A 21509-nucleotide genomic window follows, 5' to 3' on the forward strand; every position below is an offset into this window, starting at 1 on the left:
ACTTTCTGTAGTACAATACCATACTACTCTTTAGTTACATGACTCTAATCTAGCAGAGACCTAATGATTTAGTATTTTACCTATTATGAAACACTAACATATATCACTAACTATGGTTAAGGATGAGACTTGAGCCAAACTTTCTAGGCTGAAACTTCAGTTCCGCCTTTTATTAATTGTATGTCTTCTTTGCTTCAATTTGTTCACCTGTTAAGCGGGATAATAATAGTATCTATTTCATACTGTTGTGAGAGTTGAGTTAATCCACCCAAAGCACCTAAAAACAGTGCCTCCCACAATACTTAATAAATGTCTGTTGTAACTTTGTTATTATTTAACAATGCAGTAGCAGTGAAAAGAACTTTAAGATACTTACAAGTGCTAAGCATTAAGAGACTGATAATTTACCAAGTTCTGATTTTTCCGAATTTTTGAATGATTACTTCTAGATTTCAAACTATGAACTACACCTTCTTTGTTGTTTCCTCTGATCTAGCTTACCTTATCTCTAGTACAAATACGCTTCCTATCATCTACTTCACAAACACGGGCAAATTTAATAAAGCGCTGGTAATCAAAATTATTTTGGATTCCAAGATGATGGCAGTCCCTAGAAAGATTCCAAAGCAGAGAGATGAAATTTGTCAACAAGAAACTATACCTTAAGTATCAACACTGAATGTATATAACAATTTTTTATTTTATTCATTTATTTAAATAAAATTTATATATATTTAAAGGATATGAGGATTTTAACCAATTTTTCTGAAGTGTTCAGTGCATACCTGGCAAAATAATCCCATTTGTCCACATCAATGCCATTTCTTTTATTGGCCACTATCTCATAAAGGAAGCTTTTCTCTTTAGGACGCCCTTTGTATGGCCACTGGAAGACAAGAAAACTCACCAAAAGTTTTAGGATATGAACGAAATCTATTTACAAGCAAAGCAACTGTGTTAATCTAAAAATTATAAACAGAGGGGCGCCTGGGTGGCTCAGTCGGTTGAGCATCCAACTTTGGCTCAGGTCATGATCTCACAGTTTGTGAGTTCGAGCCGTGCATCAGGCTCTGTGTTGACAGCTCAGAGCCTGAAGCCTGCTTCAGATTCTGTGTCTCCTTCTCCTTCTGCTCCTCCCGGCTCACACAGTCTCTCAAAAATAAACATAAAAAATTTAAAAATAAAATAAAATAAAATAAAAATTATAAACAGACATGTGAATGGGAATGTGAGGTAAGTCAAAAAGTTCCACTCTTTCCTTCTTCCACCTAATTGCTAAACTAGTAGAAAAAGGAAAAGAAATGCTAAAGTATATGACATCCTGTTAATACCAAGCCTTGTGCCATTGAAAGGATTCTAACTCTATTACACTTCCATAACCAACAAACTTTCTTCTTTTCTTGGTTTAAAAGTTTCTTTAAAATTTAACATCTGGGGCCCCTGAGTGGCTCAGTCAGTTAAGCATTGACTTTGGCTCAGGTTATGATCTTGTGATTCGTGAGTTTGAGCCCCACATCAGGCTCTGTGATGACAGTTCAGAGCCTGGAGCCTGCTTCAGATTCTGTATCTCCCTCTCTCTCTGCCCATCCCACGTGGATTCTCTGTCTCTCAAAAATGAACAAGCATTTGAAAAAAAATTTTTAATTAAATTAAATTTAAAAATATATTTTATTTTTAAATAATCTTTATGCCCAACATGGGGCTTGAACTCACAACCCCGAGATTACCACTCACGTACTCTGCCGACTGAGCCAGCCAGATGCCCCAAACATGTTAATTTTAATGGAGAAACAGGACATGCCCTTTTACATTTTTCAAACAATGTTACTTCAGGCTTCTATATAGAATACTACATATATATTCATCAAAAAACATTTACATATGTATTTTAATTTGGGAGGTAATTTCTAAAGAACTGTTAAGAGATGAAAAAAATAGATAAGCCTTTTTATTTTTTTTTGCACTAAACAGTAGAAATACATAATGTATTTTATCATTTAGTCCCCCTAAAATAGCCAAATATCTCTCTTCAAATAGCTCTGAAGGATTAAAAAAAAAAAAAAAAAAAAAAAGCTCTGAAGGAAACTAGAAAAGACTAGATGGAAAACACAGTCAATTCAAATTAAGTTGTAAACAAACTTACCAAAGAATCTTTGATTGGTGATTCAAGTGGTCCTGTAATTTGTTCCTTGATAAAGCAAATATCTTCTTCAGGGATGAGACCGTAATGTTCCATGACAGCTTTGAGTCCATTAGAATTAACTAGGTGCTCAAACATCTTCACTGAGCCCTGTTCATGCTAGGAAAAGTCAGCACAATATGATCTGTTATAGACTCTAGTCCATCAGGGACCCCAAATAATTCAAATTATTCTTGATTCCAGGTAATTCAGAGATAAGGTTCCAATGCATGTTAATTATCTAGTTCCCAACTACCATCTTACAGATATTTTAAAAAACCTGTTAAATGTGTCTGTAAACAAATAAACCTTTTACATATCATGTTCATTATCTCATAAATACATTTAATGAGACATATAATTTATAGTGCAGAAATATTGCATAGTACAATACAAAAGAATATTACCCAGTCATACAGATGGGATCCTGCTTTAATGAATATCACTATAAAATTCAGTTCTATTGTTTCATCAGGCTTGGAACATTTGAAGTTACAAATTCTGTTAGCACTTCCATCTAGTGGTGAGAAGGAGTAACTGCAAACTTGCCACTTAAGAACAAAAGTGTTTAGAGTTCTAAAGTCAAGATCTGGGGGGGAATCTCAAATTGGCCTCTTTTTACTCATCTGTCCGCTCACTCATTCATAATTGTAAACATCAAATGATCCCCTGAAGATACTGGCACCATCACAGGTCTTACCAAAAACCGACTCAATATGAAAACAAAACCCTGGATGGTCCTGTAACTATTTTTTTTAAGTGAATGAAGATACATATTAATTACAACAAGGAAAAACATAGTTCAGGTTAATAGTGAAGAAATCTGGTAAACATTGCCTTAAGTGATCAAAGTTAATGTCACCAGCATTATGTTAAACAGAGTTTCCCTGCCTCTGATGCTAAAGAAGATATAATGTGGCATTCTGCCAAAAATACATAGTCTGACACTATGTATCAGAAAACTGCAAACTAAAGGACATATCAGAAACAACTCACCTGTACTCTTCAAAAAAATAACAAGATCATGAAAGATAAAGACTGAAGAATTGTTCCAGATCAAAGGAGACTAAAAAGAAATAGCAACTAAGTATGATTTATGTATGGATTGGGGAGGAATAAAGTTTTATTTCTCCTTTTCTGCATGGACAATTGATGAAATTTGACAGAAACTATAAACTAAATAATAGTATAGCATCAGTATTAATGTCTTGATTTTGATACCTGTACTGAGGTTATGTAAGAGAATGTTCTTGTTTTTAGGAAATACCCACTGAAGTATTTAGGAATATAGGGGTATATCTACAACTCATTTTCAAATGGTTCAGAAAAAATTTTACTTTTTTTAAAGATTTTTATTTTTAAGTAATCTCCACACTCAACATGGATCTCAAACTTATAACCCAGAGACCAAGAGTCTCACACTCCACTAACTGAACCAGCCAGGCACCCCGAAAAAAAATGTTATTTATACAGAAAAATTTAAGTCCCACAAAGATAACATGGACAATTACAATGAAAATTATAAGCAACTTAGGAGTAAATATAACAAAAGATATAGAAGGCCTTTATGGAGAAGATTATAAAATTTATAATAAAGGGCAAATGGCCAAAGATACTCAATAAAAGAAAAGAGATGAAAAGTTATTATAAAGTAATAATAATTAAAGCGTGAAATAGAAGAGAATCCAGAAGGATTCATCATATATGGAAAGTTAATAAGTGTTGGGGGTGTGTTATAGATCAGTAAGGAAAGAATGAACTGTTCAGTAGACAATCATCCATGTTTTAAAAAAAAGTCATTAGATTTCTACTATGCACATGCACAAAAATAAATCCACATGAGTTAAGGACTTATATGTGAAAGGCCAAATATCTATTATTTTTAAAAATCTAGGTATGTATGTATGTATGTATGTATATATGTATGTATGTATTATTTGAGAGAGAGAGTGGGGAGAGGGGCAGAGGGGGAAAGGGAGGGAGGGAGAGAGAGAGAGAGAGAGAGACTCAAACGTGGGGCTCAACATGGGGCTCAATCCCATAACAATGCCCAACCAAGCCAACCAGGTGCCCCAAAAGGTCAAACATATAAATAAAAGACATGGAAATGGCTGAGTAGATCCTATTTAGATCAGCCTTGCTGAAGAAAACAACTGTTAAGTCTGGACAACTTCCTAAAAGTACTGGAGAGCGACCAAAGTAGGCAGATGTCAGCAGGAAGTTAATACTTGGAAGAAAAAGAGCACGGGGCAATATTCCAATTCTTTTATGGCCTTTAGTATGAGGCTCCCAGGAAGCAAAACTATAGAGAAACTATCGATCTCAGTTCATTAAAGAACCAGAATACTTCATCAACATTTAAAATTTGTTTCTCAAGAAGTACCATTAAAAAAAAAATGAATTGGAGGGGTGCCTGGGTGGCTCAGTCAGTTAAGTGTCTGACTTCGGCTCAGGTCATGATCTCTCAGTCCATGAGTTCGAACCCCGTGTCGGGCTCTGTGCTGACAGCTCAGAGCCTGGAGCCTGCTTCAGATTCTGTGTCTCCCTCTCCCTCTGCCCCTCCCCAACTCATGCTCTATCTCTCTCTTTCAAAAATAAACATTAAAAAAAAAATCAAGGGGTGCCTGGGTGGCTCAGTTGGTTAAGCATCTGACTTCAGCTCAGGTCATGATCTCGCGGTTCGTGGGTTCAAGCCCTGCATTGGGTTCTGTGCTGACAGCTCAGAGCCTGGAGCCTGCTTTAGATTCTGTGTCTCCCTCTCTCTCTGCTCCTCCCCCACTCATGCACTCGCTCTCTCTCTCTCTCTCTCTCTCTCTCAAAAATAAATAAATATTAAAATTTTTTTAAAATGAATTGGAGGGGTGCCTGGCAGGCTCAGTCAGAAGAGCATGTGACTCTTGACCTTGGGTCATGAGTACGAGCCCCACATTGGCTGTAGAGATTACTTACATGAATGAATGAATTTGCAAGTAAGAGACTGAAGAAAAAATATTCACAATACATATATTTGACCATTATATATATAGTTACTATATATACTATTACATAGTTATATAAGTAATTAATCAAATCAACAATCAAAAAGCAAACAACATTTTTTAAATGGGTTAAGTGTTGAAAGAACTCTTCACAAAAGAAGATACATCAATAACAAAGTACAGGGGGGCACCTGGGTGGCTCAGCCTGTTAAGCCTCAGACTCTTGATTTCCACTCAGGTCATGATCTCACAGTTTGTGAGTTCGAGCCCCATATCCAGCTCTGTGCTGACAGTGCAGAACCTGTCTGGGGCCCTCTCTCTCTGCCCCTTCCCTACACTTACTTCCTCTCTCTCTCAAAAATAAACTTAAAACACACACACACACACACACACACACAAAAGAAAAAAACAAAGCACAGGAAATGGTATTCAGCATATATCAGAGAATGCCAAAAAAAAGAAAACAAAACAACAAAAACCCAAAACCCCACAAAATACCACTTCACACTCATTAGAAAGGCTAATCTAAAAAATGAAATGATGAAGCTACAGAACAACAGGAAATCTCCCACAGTGCTAACAGAGGGCAAAATGGTACAACAACAGGGGAAAGGTCTGGCAGTTTCTTTTTTTTTTTTTCCTAATTTTTAAGTTTATTTACTTATTTTGAGAGAGAGAGAGTGAGAGAGAATGCGTGCAGGTGCGTGTGTGCACAAGTCGGGGAGGGGCAGAGTGTGGAAGAGAGAACATCCCAAGCAAGCTCCGTGCTGTTAGTGCAGAGGTCAGTGCAGGGCTCTATGCCACGAACTGGGAGATCATGACCTGAGCCTAAATCAAGAGTCAGACACCGACGCTCAACCGACTGAGTCACCTAGATGCCCTTGGCAGTTTCTTATAAAGTAAACATGCACCTACTCCATGGTCTAGCAATTCTACTCAGGTATTTTACCTAAAAGAAATGAAAACATTTTCCATAAAAATGTTTTGCAACCTTATTTGTAATAGCCAAAAAGTGAAAACAACCCAAATTATATTGAAGGGGAAAAGTACAAACAAGTCACAATTTACTCACACAATGGGATACTACTCAGCAATACGCAGGGATCAACAGTAATGCATGCAACATGATAGAATCTCACAATCATCATGTTGTATGAATAAAAGCAAAACACTAAAGAGTATATATGATATGATTCTACTTACATGAAATCTAAGAATAGGCAAAACTAATCTATATTTATTTTCTTTTTTTTTAAATTTTTTTTTTTTAACATTTATTTATTTTGAGACAGGGAGAGATAGCATGAATGGGGGAGGGTCAGAGAGAGATGGAGACACAGAATCTGAAGCAGGCTCCAGACTCTGAGCTGTCAGCACAGAGACTGACGCGGGGCTCGAACTCACGGACTGTGAGGTCATGACCTGAGCCGAAGTCGGCTGCTTAACCGACTGAGCCACCCAGGCGCCCCAAAACTAATCTATATTTAAAAAAATCAGAAGGTGAGGAGGGAGAAGCAGCCATCGACTGAGAAGGGGCATAAGGGAATTTTCCAAGAAGATGAAGACATCTTGTATCCTGACTTGGGTAGTGATTACATGGATATATCTATTTGTCAAAATTCACTAAACCATGGTGCCTGGCTGGCTCAGTCAGTAGAGCATGTGACTCTCGATCTCAGGGTCATTAGTTTGGACCCAATGTTGGGTGTAGAGATTACTTGAGATAAATAAACAAACAAACTTAAAAAAAAAAAATTAAGACTGGTACCACCTTACTATATGTGAATTATTCCTTTATTTTTTTAAATTAAAAAAAATTTTAATGTTTATTTATTTTTGAGAGAGTGAGCAAGCTAGTGGGGGAGGGGCATATAGAGAGAGAGAACAGAGGATCCGAAGCAGGCCCCACACTGACAGCAGAGAGCCCGATGCAGGGCTTGAACTCATGGACCGTGAGCCTAAATCAAGAGTCAGATGCTTAACCAACTGAGCCACCCAGCTGCCCCTTGAATTATTCCTTTAAAAGACAAAGAAAAAAAATAGGGGTGCCTGACTGCCTCATTTGGGAGAAGATGTGACTCTTGATCTCAAGGTCATGAGTTTGAGTCCCATGTTAGGTGTACAGATTACTTTAAAAAACATAGAAAGAAAGAAAGAAAGAAAGAAAGAAAGAAAGAAAGAAAGAAAGAAAGAAAGAAAGAAAGAAAGAAAGAAAGAAAGAAAAACAGGGAGGAAGGAAGAGGGGAAGGAAGAGAAAGAGAGGAGGGAGGGAAGGAGGGAGGGAAGAAGGCAGGAAGGGAGGGAGGAAGGCAGGAGGAAAGGAAGGGAAAGAAAAGGAAGGAAGGAAGGAAGGAAGGAAGGAAGGAAGGAAGGAAGGAAGGAAGGAAGGAAGGAAATAGAGGTTGACATGGAAGGAGGATTCAGTACATATTAATATCCTTTACTCCAGATTCCAGAAATACAGTGTGGAAGCCAGCCTAACTTCACTTTCCAAAACCTGATTCCAAAAATATGGGTCAGCCACCTCCAAATCCCTAATTATAAAATGGTTCATTTAATATAAACAATGAAACTTGGCTGGTATCAGTTACTTCATGATAAAAATGGAGTTAGCTATTATTTTACTTTTCAATAATATGATAGAATAGTAAAAGCATTAAATTAGCATCTAGAAAACCTGGTTTTCTACTGCTGGCTCCACCCTTTAACAGCTTTGTGATTTTTTGTGTGTATCAGTTCAATACACCTCTGTGAGCTTCAAGTTCCTTTACACTTATAAAAATGGAGATAATGATTCTTCCTTTATAGACTACTGTGAGATCAAATGAAACATTATATATTTGTATATGATTGCACCCTGAAAACTGTAATGGGGAAGTATACTATAACACAGCAACGGTTGCTTAAATAGTCTTTACTTTATTGACTATTGAATATACGAAAACATACCGTCCATTCCACATCTGGGCGAGCAAGTGGAATAAATCTTCCATCAAACATATGAGAAAATGGCCCATGACCTAAAAAAACAAAAGCCTTAAAACTGCTTGTAAACTGGTAAAAAGTGAATCTATTTTTTAATCTTTTTAGCAAAGATTGAATATCAACAGAAATTAATACTTTCTAAGTACATTACAAAGAGGAACAAAAATCCTTCCTTCCTATTTTCTAAAACAAGAAAATAAGAAACAAAAACATATAGGAAAGTGAACTGCCCATGGAGGGGTCTTTGAGTCGTCAGAGCTCACATACATCTGATGAAAGGACAGTTCTGTGTAACTAAAAGGAATATTAATGAAAAACGTTGGCATCTTCAGATTGAATATTTATATTACAATAGTCATTTTAAGATCATCCACTGAGGTGGAGGAAGAAAATAATAAAACTTTATTTTTCTACTCTCATCCTTTTAAAAACATTTATTTTCATGTAAATTGTATAATTTACATAATACGCTTTATAATAAATATACACGCTTGGGTTTTTACTGCTGATGTGGGCAACCAAAAGTGGAGATCACTAGTTTATCTTATTCATAAGTGATTTTAACATTCCACTCATTTAATACTATGAAACTTGGTTGACACACAACTCTGTAATTATCAGAATTTCTGAAGTGAGTTACTTGGCTAAAGAGGGACCCCACCTGGACCAGCCCTGGGCCTTTTTGCATGTCACAGCCTATAGAAAAAGGCTCATTAATGCCGTGCTCAGACTCCTAGACACTGACAAAGTTTCCCAATGATCCCCTCTAGAATCTGTTAAATTTATCATCTAGGAGTGGTACTGGTCCTGCTGAAATCTCCAAGGGGACATGCTAAAGAGAATGCCTTATGCCCTTGAGAATCTGGCTGTTCAAACACAGATACCTCCCTTTCTCTACCCTAAGGGCACACACAAACTCTCAGGATCCTCCAATAGGTAGGAATAAACTACAAAGACATGGGGTTGAAAACTCCTGTAAAAAAGAGGACAGTCTCTCCCTCTCTCTTAAGTTTATTTATTTATTTTGAGAGAGAGCGCATATGCACAGGGGGAGGGCAGAGAGAGGAGAGAGAGAATCCCAAGAAGGCTCCATGACCAGTGTGGAGCCCAGCTCAGGGCTCAGTCTCACAAACAGCGAGATAATGACATGACCTGAGCCAAAATCAAGAGTTGGACACTTAACCAACTGAGCCACGCAAGCACCTGTCTTTTCTCTTTCTTTGTCAAAGAAGGATGATATTCTACTTAGATTAAAGTGGTCTAAGACCTCACATGGATCAGGAGAGAAATGGAGTTCTCTAAATGTGTTGTTAATCTGCTAGGGAAGATTATGTATTTTAGGTATGAGAAGAATGAATTTGATGAAGTAACTGACAGAAAATGGCAACAAAAAGAATAAAGGAAAGATAAAACTCATATCATCCTAAATAGAGTAGTCAAAAATCTCACTATTAGAAGGTCCTTTTGGGGCACCTGGGTAGCTCAATCAGTTGAGTGTCCTACTCTTGATTTCAGCTCAGGTCATGATCCCAGGGTTGTGGAATCAAGCCCCACATTGGGCTCCACAGCATGAAGCCTGCCTGGGATTCTCTTTCTCTCTCTCTCTCCCTGTCTCTCTCACTCTCTCCCTCTCTGTCTCCCTCCCTCCCTCTTCCCCACCCCCAGCTCCTCACACTCTCTGTCTCTAAAAAAATTTTTTTTTAATAAAAAAATTAAAAATGTAAATATCCAAAAAAAAAAAAAAAAAAAGAAAGTCCTTTCATATAACTTGTAGCAAAATTGTTTAATGTGGGAAATACATTTAAAGACCACAAAAAATAGGGGCGCCTGGGTGGCGCAGTCAGTTAAGCGCCGACTTCAGCCAGGTCACAATCTCGCGGTCCGTGAGTTCGAGCCCCGCGTCAGGCTCTAGGCTGATGGCTCGGAGCCTGGAGCCTGTTTCCGATTCCGTGTCTCCCTCTCTCTCTGCCCCTCCCCCGTTCATGCTCTGTCTCTCTCTGTCCCAAAAATAAATAAAAAATGTTGAAAAAAAAAATTTTTATAAAAAGACCACAAAAAATAATAGCAAAGCTTTGAGCTTATGAATCATTCTAGGAAGAAGCAATGGCACATTTATATTAATGTTAACTGCAGAATTAAAACACAACTTTCAGGGGCGCCTGGGTGGCTCAGTCGGTTTAAGCATCTGACTTCGGCTCAGGTCATGATCTCACAGTCCGTGAGTTCAAGCCCCGTGTCGGGCTCTGTGCTGACATATCGGAGCCCGGAGCTTGCTTCAGATTCTGTGTCTCCCTCTCTCTGACTCTCCCCCGTTCATGCTCTGTCTCTCTCTGTCCCAAAAATAAATAAAAAATGTTGAAAAAAAAAATTTTATAAAAAGACCACAAAAAATAATAGCAAAGCTTTGAGCTTATGAATCATTCTAGGAAGAAGCAATGGCACATTTATATTAATGTTAACTGCAGAATTAAAACACAACTTTCAGGGGCGCCTGGGTGGCTCAGTCGGTTTAAGCATCTGACTTCGGCTCAGGTCATGATCTCACAGTCCGTGAGTTCAAGCCCCGTGTCGGGCTCTGTGCTGACATATCGGAGCCCGGAGCTTGCTTCAGATTCTGTGTCTCCCTCTCTCTGACTCTCCCCCGTTCATGCTCTGTCTTTCTCTGTCTCAAGAATAAGTAAACATTAAAAAATTTTTTTAAACACAACTTTCATATTTCTTTCCATTATTAGATTTTTTAATTCCAAAAAGAGATAACTTGTTATGGTTTTATGTTAACAACTTTGGTTCTTTGTACAGCATACCGAGATCATGACAAAGGCCAGCAATCTGAACACAGAGCACATCCCGTTCGCTTATCTGCAGCTCTGGTTGTTTTTCACGCAGTGCACGAACAAGACATCCCGCTAGATACCCTACGCTGCAGAGTAAGCAAAACAAAACAACATAAAGTCACTCTTCCATTTGAAAGATGATACTTCTGGAACTCAAGAATTCTAATATGTTTCTCAAATGTTTTAATATATTTCTACAACAAGTTAACAGAATAGTCGGTTTGAGAACTAGGCAGAAACACAAATAGAATCCTCAAAGCAGGACCTATTGGCTCACAATCAGTTAATTATTAGGAAAAAGGCAAAATCAAAACCACAATGAAATACCCCCTCACACTCATTAGAAAAGCTATAAGGCAAAACAAAACACAAACAACCCCCCGCCACACACACACAAAACAAAAAACCAAAAAACCAAAAAACAAATGTTGAGCAGGATGTGGAAAAATTGGAACCTCGTGCACTGCTGTTGGGAATGTATAATGGTGCAACTGCTGTGAGCAATATGGTGGTCCCTCAAAAAATTGAAACTAGAATTACCATATGATCCAGCAATCCCACTCGCGGTATATAACCAAAAACACTGAAAGCAGTGTCTCAAAGAGGTATAAGCACACCCCTATTCCTAGCAGCACTCAGTCACTCTGCACCAGAACTCTGTCTGGCTCTCCCTGCTCCTGTTCTGGGCAAGCTCGAGTCTAAGTGGATGATGTGATCATTGAGGATTTGTCAGGCTACATGGAATACTACTTATATATTCCCAAGAAAATGTCCCACATGGCAGAAATGATGTACACCTGATAGCAAGAAGCTAATTAATATGATTTAAACCAATAAAGGGTTGTCAAAGAGATTTAGTTAATGGCAGACCTTGTGGCCACATCGTGTGAGAAGACGTCTCCTTATGCTCACTGTGCTTGCAATAAAAACTTTTTTCAAGCGCGCCTGAGTGGCTCAGTTGATTAAGCATCCGACTTTGGCTCAGGTCATGGTCTCGCAGTTCATGGGGCACCTGGGTGGCTCAGTTGGTTAAGTGTCCTACTTCAGCTTAGGTCATGATCTCATGGTTCATGAGTTTGAGCCCCACATCAGGCTCTGTGCTGAGGGCTTGGAGCCTGGAGCCTGCTTCAGATTCTGTGTCTCCCTCTCTCTCTGCTCCACCCCCACTCACATTCTGTCTGTCTCTCAAAAATAAAATAAACATTAAAAAAAAACTTTTCTCAAAAAAAAAAGTCAAAGAGGTAGAAGCAACCCAATGTCCTCTCACAAATGAAGGGATAAACAAAATGTGGTATAAACATACAAAAGAATATTATTCAGTCTTTAAAAAGAAGGAAATTCTCACACATGCTCTAACATAGATGAACTTTGAGAAAATTATGCTAAGTGAATTAAGCCAGTCCCAAATAGATAACTACTGTATGAGGCACCTAGAGTAGTCAGATTCATAGAAACAGAAAGCAGAATGGTGATGGCCAGGGGCTAGAGGGAGAAGAGAATGAGGAATTGTTATTTAATGGAGAAGAGTTTCAGTTTTGCAAGATGAAAAAGTTCTGGAGTTTGGTTGCACAATAATATGGATATATTTAACACTATTGAAGTACACTTAAAAATGGTTAAGATGGTAAGTTTTATATCCTGTGTATTTTACCACAATTTTTTTTTTTCAAAAAAGCAGGACTTCTGGTTTTGTAACATAGATTGAAGATAAAGTGCCCAACAAATGTTAAATGCACTTTTAGCACTTCCCTCAGAAAGTAATTCCTGAGTGAATACAGTATCTTTCTTTCTCTGCTTAAACCCTAGCTCCACAAAGCTGGGACAACTGCTACTTTGGTCTGGTAGGGCCTAGTAAGTTTTTAATAAATATTTGCTGATGAATGAATAAACATCTGAATAGACACTTGTCTTCTGGCTAATTAAAAACACTTCAAAAACAAAACACACACACTTCAAAACAAACAAACAAACATAAAACAGTGTGAGTAGTCCATGAAACCTAGAAAATTGTCTAGTTTTTTCCACCCCAGCCCATGTTCTCCTGGTTCTAGATTCTATAATGGAAAAGCAGACCAAATTCTCAACTAGTTGTTTGTAACAGAGGTGCCACCTTTTCTACGCTTGTGAATGCTCTTCTGATTTACACATTTCCTGCTAGGTTAAGAATATTATCTGGTTTCGGGGCGCCTGGGTGGCTCAGTCGGTTAAGCGTCCGACTTCGGCTCAGGTCATGATCTCACAGTGTGTGAGTTCGAGCCCCCGCGTCGGGCTCTGTGCTGACAGCTCGGAGCCTGGAGCCTGTTTCAGATTCTGTGTCTCCCTCTCTCTCTGACCCTCCCCTGTTCATGCTCTCTCTCTCTCTCTCAAAAATAAATAAATGTTAAAAAAAATTTTTTTAAAGAATGTTATCTGGTTTCAAAGGACAATTCTTTATAGGACTAAACAGGAAAATTAAATAATAAAATTTACAACATTAGTTATATCAGTAACCAACCCATGTTTAAACAAATATGTCATCGAAATGGCCTGTCAATAGACACTTTCATTATCTTTCCAGTGAGGATCTGAATTGGCTTATAAGAGTACATAAAATAGGGGCGCCTGGGTGGCTCAGTTGGTTAAGCGTCTGACTTTGGCTCAGGTCATCATCTTGAGGTTTGTGAGTCCAAGTCCCGCATTGGGCTCTGTGCTGACAGCTCAGAGCCTAGAGCCTGCTTTGGATTCTGTCTCTCTCTGCTCTTCCCTCACTCATGCTCTGTCTCTCTCTCTCTCTCTCTCTCTCTCTCAAAAATAAACAAGCATTAAAAAAATTTTTTTTTAAATACATAAAATATAGCAAGGTAAATCAAAGCCTCAATTTTCTCAACAAAATATGGATATTATTACCATTTTGTAAAACTATTCTCTAAACGATAAGATCATTATTTCATAAGATAAGGAAAGTACTTAAATAACTGTAAATTCCCCATCAACTGCCTTCTTACCCTAGACTGTGCTCAAATCGGTTGTGCGAAGCGCCTGGAAAAATATAGTAACTGCCACCCAACTGTTTAATATATCGAAGCCGCTGAAATTGAGGTGTGTCGATGATTCGGATGAGGAGAGGGTGGAGTTCAATGTGGCCATGGATAGGATCATTAATTACCTAGAAAATGTTTAAATTAATATCAATAACAATATATAATTCCATCTAAAATTTTTGTGCAGCCGTTCCTATCTACAGTGCACAATTAAAGCTATTCAATTGTTCTCAAGTAAGAATACTTCTACAGGAAATAACAAGATATTAATATCATTACCTTATTTAGGTATCACTACCAAACAGATCAAGTATATTGGATCTGGGCATATTTTACTTCTTAATGGATTCTAATATAGAAAAATAAGGAATTCAATTTTTTTATTGTGTATATGATTTGATTAATCTTTAATAAGTTAGTCTTGTATTCAAGTTAAACGTACTCATTTAACACACTCATTCAGATCATATAAGCCTTATTGCTATAGACAATGTGTCTGTTTTTTTCCTAAATGTATCTATGTGGTACCCATTAGGAAGAGAGGGAGTGAGGAAGAAAGAAAGGGAAGCTTCCTACCATATAGATAAGAAATCTTGGGCAGGAAAATGAAATTCTATATTACTCAATGTCACTTAGAAATACCTATACTTAGTGAAGATAAATTTTACAATTATTTATTACTCTAAGCTTAAACAGGGTTAAATACAGGTGAAGATTTAATGTCCCTCAATGTTTCTTAAAATAAAGATACATCTTAACTATCCATAACCGCCTTTTAAAGAGAAAGACAATAAAAAAGGAGTGGCCCTTGTGTGGCTCATTTGGCTAAGTGTCCGACTCTTGATCTCGGCTTAGGTCATGCAGTTTGTGACTTCTGAGCTGATGGCATAGAGCCTGTTTGGGATTCTGCCCCTTCCCCACTTGTGTTTTCTCTCTCTCTCTCTCTCTCACTCACTCAAAATAAATAATAAAAAAATTTTTAAAAAGAAAAGAAAAAAGGAACTTAATAAATGATCTGATGAATGATTTTCAAACTGCTTCAAATTTTTCCATGAAGTTCCTTAAAAATGTATGGAATTCTGGGAGGTGAAGGGCCTTCTCTACTGCCATATTCTCAGAACTCATCACGCAGCGTAATGCCTGGCACACAGTAGGAACTCAAATATGTTTTAAATGGTTACTGTTGAACTGCCATTGCAAAGATACAAATATTTTTTAAAGGTTTATTTATTTTTTTGAGAGAGAGCATGAATGGGAGGAGGGGCGGAGGGGGGGGGGGACAGAGGATCCAAAGCGGGCTCTGTGCTAACAGCAGTGAGCCCAATGAGGGGCTCAAACCCACGAACTGTGAGATCATGAGTTGAGCCGAAGTTGGAGGCTCAATGGACTAAGCCACCTAGGTGCCCCAAGATACATATGTTAAGATTCTTATAGTTAAAGTGTACCATGCCCATATATAGATATATACAAAATATGAATTACAAAAGCTCTATGCTGTAAAGAAGCTTAAAGGGGTCATCTGGTCCAACATTTGAACATGCTAGTGATAAGGAAGTCATTTCCTTTAAAAACAGCCCAATTCAGGGGTGCCTAAGTGGCTCAGTCGGTTGAGCGTCCGACTTCGGCTCAGGTCATGATCTCATGGTTCATGGGTTCGAGCCCGCGTCAGCCTCTGTGCTGACAGCTCAGAGCCTGGAGCCTGCTTCAGATTCTGTGTCTCCCTCTCTCTCTGCCCCTCCCCCACTCGCGCTCTCTGTCTCTCAAAAATGAATAAATATTAAAAAATTTTAAAAAAATAGCTCAATTCAAGTTGTGCATCAACAGCCTGAGTCAAGTAATGACTAGAATTTATACCTTTGTTAAGCAATATGTAATGTATATTAACAAAGATTAGATTTATGACTGGTGAGTATTAATTTTTTTCACCTGCTCTATAAAGTCACTTTATCACTATCATAAACTATATTGGGTGTCTGGGTGGCTCAGTTGGTTAAGCGTCCAACTCGATTTCAGCTCAGGTCTGCTTGGGATTCCCTCTTTCCCCCTCTCTCTGCTCCTCCCCCTCACTCACTCTTGCACACTTGTGTATATATACTCTCTCTCTCAAAATAAACATTAAAAAATATATAAAATCATTAAAGCTATCAATTTTATGACTATACAGTGACTCACTGACCAAAAAGTACTTAGGAACTTCAAAATCTATTTGCAACAAATGTAATTTATAATTTATAAATATGGTTAGGCAGTTTTCTGTTTTTGATGAAACGTAGAAAGAATAAAAGTGAGCAAATGACACTGATTGTCTTTCTTTTTAACTTTTAACCTTTACTTTAGAGAGAGAGGGAGATGTGAGTGGGGGAGAGAGGCAGAGGGAGACTGAGAATCTGATGCAGGCTTCACACTCAGCCCGACACAGGACTTGATCCCATGACCCTGGGACCATGGCCTGAGCCAAAATCAAGAGACGCTCAACTAACTAAGCCACCCAGGAGCCCCGAAACTGGGGCCTTGAACATTACTTCAAAATTATTTTTGCTGCAGGGGCGCCTGGGTGGCTCAGTCGGTTGAACGTCTGACTTCGGCTCAGGTCACGATCTCGCGGTTTGTGGGTTGGAGCCCTGCGTCGGGCTCTGTGCTGACATCTCAGAGCCTGGAGCCTGCTTTGGATTCTGTGTCTCCTTCTCTCTCTGCCCCTCCCCCACTTGTGCTGTCTCTCTCTGTTGCTCAAAAATAAATAAATGTAAAAAAAAAAAAAAAAAAAAAAAAAAAAATAAATAAATGTAAAAAAACAATTAAAAAAATTTTTTTGTTACAAATTTTGTTGCACTGTGAAAATGTGGTAACAGAGATCATCTGAGATGATCTCACCTAAAAAAGAAAACTTATCTATGTCCTATCTGAAGAGAATACTCTGTGCTGCCCTTCTCATGAAGGAATGAAGGACAAAATAGATTGCAGGCAATTTTCTTCCAACTGCAGGACAAAATTGTTAAATATAATCTTTAATAAGTGATCACCCTATTTAATTTGTCATGAAAAGAATGAGGTATTTTAATATTAGGTAACTTTTTCAGAAAGGGCTGATTATTTATTTGATTAATTCAAATAAAATACTTGCTATAAGAACCACTACTTGGCCTATAAAAGAAAACTATTGTAGGACTGAACCAAACACATTTATTAAATATTTCAAACATGGGGAACTTGGCTGGCTCAGTCAGGGGAGTGTGTGGTTCTTGAATTCAGGGTTGTGAATTTGAGGCCCATGTTGGGTGTAGAGATTGCTTAAAAATAAAATCTTAAATTTTTTTTTTTCAAACATGATTTTCAATGGGAAATAAGCAGACTAACTGGCAAGAGTAAAATTGAAATATGTATTCTCATAGAGATCTGAGATAACTCAAATACTGTACAAAATATACCAAACACAGCTAATGAAAAATGTACATGATGATCATTGCAAAAGGGTGCAAAAGGGGATTTAGATACCCTACACCTTCTTCCAGGTCTGAAACTAAGTTTTCTTAACCTACAGAAGTCAAAAGGGTGAACAATAAGATAAAATTTCTGTCACCAGTCAATCAAGAAACATTAATTATGATACCAGAGAGTCTGTGAAAAATGCACATTCACGGGCCTACTGTAAATTCCCACAATCGGAATTTCTGAGATGGAGGGTGGGCAGTTGACCACTTGTTAAAATGATTCTTGGGACACTAATTCCAAAAAACAGGGCCTTGAATGTCCGGAAGGGGCCGGGAGATGAAAAATAAGAACTACTGAGGGGCACCTGGGTGGCTCAGTCAGTTGAGCACCTGACTTTGGCTCAGGTCATGATCTCACAGTTTGTGGGTTCAGGCCCTGTGTCAGGCTCTGTGCTGACAGCTCAGAGCCTGGAGCCTGCTTCAGGTTCTGTGTCTCCGTCTCTCTCTGCTCCTCCCCCACTCGTGGTCTGTCTTTCTCTCTCTCTCTCTCAAAAATAAATAAATGTTAAATTTTTTTTTTTTTAATAAGAACTATTGATAGATGAAACTCTAGGAATGTATCCACCCTGTGGACTAATATTTGACACAAAAGTTTACCGGAGCTGACAAGAAAATTCAGTACAACTTTAAAAGTTATTCTCTGACTAAGGGGAAAGCAGAGCTATGTGTGTCGATGTGGAGGATGCTCAAAAGTATAATAATAATAATAATAATAATAATAATAATAATAATAATTTTTAAAAAGCGATGTAAAATGAAAGTTTAAAAGGTTACTTACTGTTTATAATTTTTATAAAGCTTAAAAAACATGTAGAACAACACTATACATTGTTTATAGCTATAGATATACATGTAGTGAAAGTAAAAAACATTTGTGAAAATGAATAAACCCAATTCAAGATGGCACTTATTTTGGGGGAAGAACGGATGGAAACAGAATCTACAATGGGTACAAAAAAGACTATATTGGGGCGCCTGGGTGGCTCAGTCGGTTGAGCGGCTGACTTCGGCTCAGGTCATGATCTCGCGGTCCGTGAGTTCAAGCCCCGCGTCAGGCTCTGTGCTGACAGCTCAGAGCCTGGAGCCTGTTTCAGATTCTGTGTCTCCCTCTCTCTGACCCTCCCCCGTTCATGCTCTGTCTCTCTCTGTCTCAAAAGTAAATAAAACATTAAAAAAATTTTTTTTTAATAAAAAAAAAGACTATATTGTTTCTACCATTTTGTTCTGAAAACAACAGATCTGAAGCAAAATTAGGTAAAATATTAAGATTTAACAAGCTAGGTAGTTGCCTACTTACACTTTTCTGTATGTTTAATATATTTTAGTTTTTCTTTTGGTTTAAATATTTTGTGCTTATTTGAGAAAATGCAGTTTAGAAATATAAAAATCAATTACAATTCTATTACTGAGAAGCAGATTTCGTTCCATTCTTTTTTTTTTTTTTAATGTTTTTTCTTTCTTATTTAGTTATTTATTTTTAAAGTAGGCATCACGCCCAACATGATCAAGACCTGAGCTTAAATCAAGAGTTGGACGCTCACAGGGGTGCCTGGGTGGCTCTGCTGGTTAAGTGTCTGACTTCGGCTCAGGTCATGATCTCACAGTTCGTGGGTTCAAGCCCTGTGCCGGGCTCTGTGTTGACAGTTCAGAGCCTGGAACCTATTTCAGATTCTGTGTCTCCCTCTGTCTCTGTCCCTCCCCTGTTCGCTCTCTCTCTCTCTCTCTCTCAAAAATAAATAAACATTAAAAAACAAATAAAAAAAAAAAGAGTTAGACCCTTACATAATAGGGCCATCTAGGTGTCTCAGTCAGTTCAGCATCCCACTCTTGATCTCAGCTCAGGTTTTTTGTTTTTGGGTTTTTTAAAAGTTTATTTATTTATTTTGAGAGAGAGCAAGGAGGAGGAGGGGCAGAGAGAGGGTGGGACAGAATCCCAGGCGGGCTCTGTGCAGACAGCGCAGAGCCCTATAGGGCTCAAAGTCATGAACAATGAGATCATGACCTGAGCTGAGATCAAGAGTCGGACACTAAACTGACAGAGCCACCCAGGCACCCTGTCTTTATTTTTTTAAGTTTATTTATTTATTTTGAGAAAGAGAAAGAGAGAGAGAGAGAGAGAGAGAGAGAGAGAGAGAGTAATGTGGGCACATGTGCTAACAGGGGAGGGGCACAGAGAGAGGGAGAGAATCCCAAGCAGACTCTGCCCTGTGAGCTCAGAGCCCAGAACCCTATTTAAAGCTTGATCTCACTAAGCGTGAGATCAGGACCTGAGCTGAAATCAAGTCAGACACTTGACTGACTGAGCCACCCAGGTGCCCACAGCTCAGGTCTTGATCACAGGGTCGTGAGTTTAAGCCCTGTGCTGGGCTCCGTGCTGGGCTCCGTGCTGGGCTCCGTGCTGTGCATAAAGCCTATTTAAAAAGAATAAAATAGGGAGCGCCTGGATGGCTCAGTTGGTTGAGCGTCCGACTTCGGCTCAGGTCATGATTTCACTGTTCGTGAGTTTGAGCCCCACATCAGGCTCTGTGCTGACAGCTCAGAGCCTGGAGCCTGCTTTGGATTCTGTGTCTCCCTCTCTCTCTGCTCCTCCCCTGCTTGCACTCTGTCTCTCTCTCTCTCTCTCTCAAAAATAAACATTAGAAAAAAAAATTTTTTTAAAGAATAAAATAAAAAGTCAAAAAAACATAATAAACTCAGATTCTTCTTACCTTCATTGCATCAACATGAATTTCCTTCAGTTGCTGGATATAATTATGCAGCTTCTTTCTGTCACCCAAGGTACTAAAATTACAACAGGATAAGCAAATCCGTCATTATTTGCTTAATAATAATCCCTGGAGTATATAATAGCATATAATCAACTCTAAATTATCTACACTAATAGAACAAGAAGTCAGATTAAAAGGAACAATTAATAATTCAAACATACGCCCCCTCTAAAATTCTCCCCCGAGGCTTCTGCCCTTGATTCTCCTCTCCTGGAAACTCAGACTTCAACATCTCCTACGTCTCTACTGAACGCTCAATTTATACTTCAGACTTATTTTAACCTAACCGAAGTTGCCATCTTCTCTCACAACCCTGAATCTGCATGGTTCAAGGTAGTACACTGAATTATAGCATAGAGATAATAAAAAAGGACTTTGAAATCAGAACTGGTTCACATCTGCACAAGGAATCTGTGTGACCTTGGGGGCAGGGAGAATCACTCAACCTTTTTTAGTATACTAATGTTCTCATCCATAGCACAGGGAAAATATTATCTACCTTACAGAGCTGGAGAGGGATTAAATAATGTATATAGCACTGCAGTTAATGATAAAGACCCAGTTCCCTCCCTCAAGAACTAGAGAAATTTAACTATGATTACCGGTGTCACAGAAATCATCACTGATTATCAATTCAGTATTTACCCTATCAGAAGTATTTTAACTGTAAGAATTTAGGAGTCTATTAGTGTGAACAAGTGATAAACTTTGTTCACATGATAAGTCCATTTAGTCCATTTAGTCCATTTAGGAGTCTATTAGTGTGAACAAGTGAACTTTGTTCACATGATAAAGACTTTTAAATTTATTATGGTAATGAGTTACAAAGGTCCAAGTCTGACTTATGAACATTGGATATGACTTAGGTACAAATCCAACATATATGAAGGCAATAGCTTTACTTATACCCATCTTCTTTTGTCAGTAATCCCTTATAATGCTTCAGTTTGAGAAATAAATTTAATAGGATTTAATGTAAACAGCTCAAAATCCTGTAATTGGTTATCCGGCTTCATTTACCTAATTGGTCCAAGCAAATTAGCCTGACACTTGGCTAATTATCAACAGAAGCAGCATGTAAAGGGGCAGAATTTACTGACCTAACAGCTAATTAGATTGAAAAATAAATCTTTTGCTAAAAGTTCTAGATACACTTAGAGTCAGAACCACTACAATCGGCCTCTATATCATATTAAATCGTACTATAATCTAAGAATCACTTTCTTGGGATATATAGAGGCATTATTACAGCTGATA

General features: G+C 38.1%; 2 protein-coding genes across 5 annotated transcripts in view; one reads left to right on the forward strand and one right to left on the reverse strand.

The window, feature by feature from the left end:
- The window catches only part of SAMHD1 (SAM and HD domain containing deoxynucleoside triphosphate triphosphohydrolase 1), a 58972-nt gene that overhangs the window by 25466 nt on the left and 11997 nt on the right, over positions 1–21509 (reverse strand). For 2 of the 4 annotated variants that reach the window (XR_009248977.1, XM_058685538.1), the window contains exons 3-9: positions 20193–20265; positions 13961–14121; positions 10947–11062; positions 8107–8177; positions 2144–2299; positions 786–886; positions 502–610 (exon numbers count right to left, since the gene is read on the reverse strand). Coding sequence is in view for 3 of the 4 variants with exons in the window: in XM_058685538.1 (XP_058541521.1) it covers positions 502–610; positions 786–886; positions 2144–2299; positions 8107–8177; positions 10947–11062; positions 13961–14121; positions 20193–20265 (787 nt within the window). In the remaining variant the exon portion in view is untranslated. The other 2 variants (XM_058685540.1, XM_058685539.1) reach the window with 2 other exon arrangements.
- Positions 7242–21509, forward strand: part of MANBAL (mannosidase beta like) — a 298459-nt gene continuing 284191 nt past the window's right edge. Inside the window, exon 1 of the mRNA XM_058685543.1 lies at positions 7242–7262. The gene's annotated coding sequence lies outside the window, so the exon portion shown is untranslated. The remainder of the gene's footprint in view (positions 7263–21509) is intronic.

This window comes from Neofelis nebulosa, chromosome 9 (assembly GCF_028018385.1).
Source record: "Neofelis nebulosa isolate mNeoNeb1 chromosome 9, mNeoNeb1.pri, whole genome shotgun sequence".
In the NCBI taxonomy this organism is placed as follows: domain Eukaryota; kingdom Metazoa; phylum Chordata; class Mammalia; order Carnivora; family Felidae; genus Neofelis; species Neofelis nebulosa.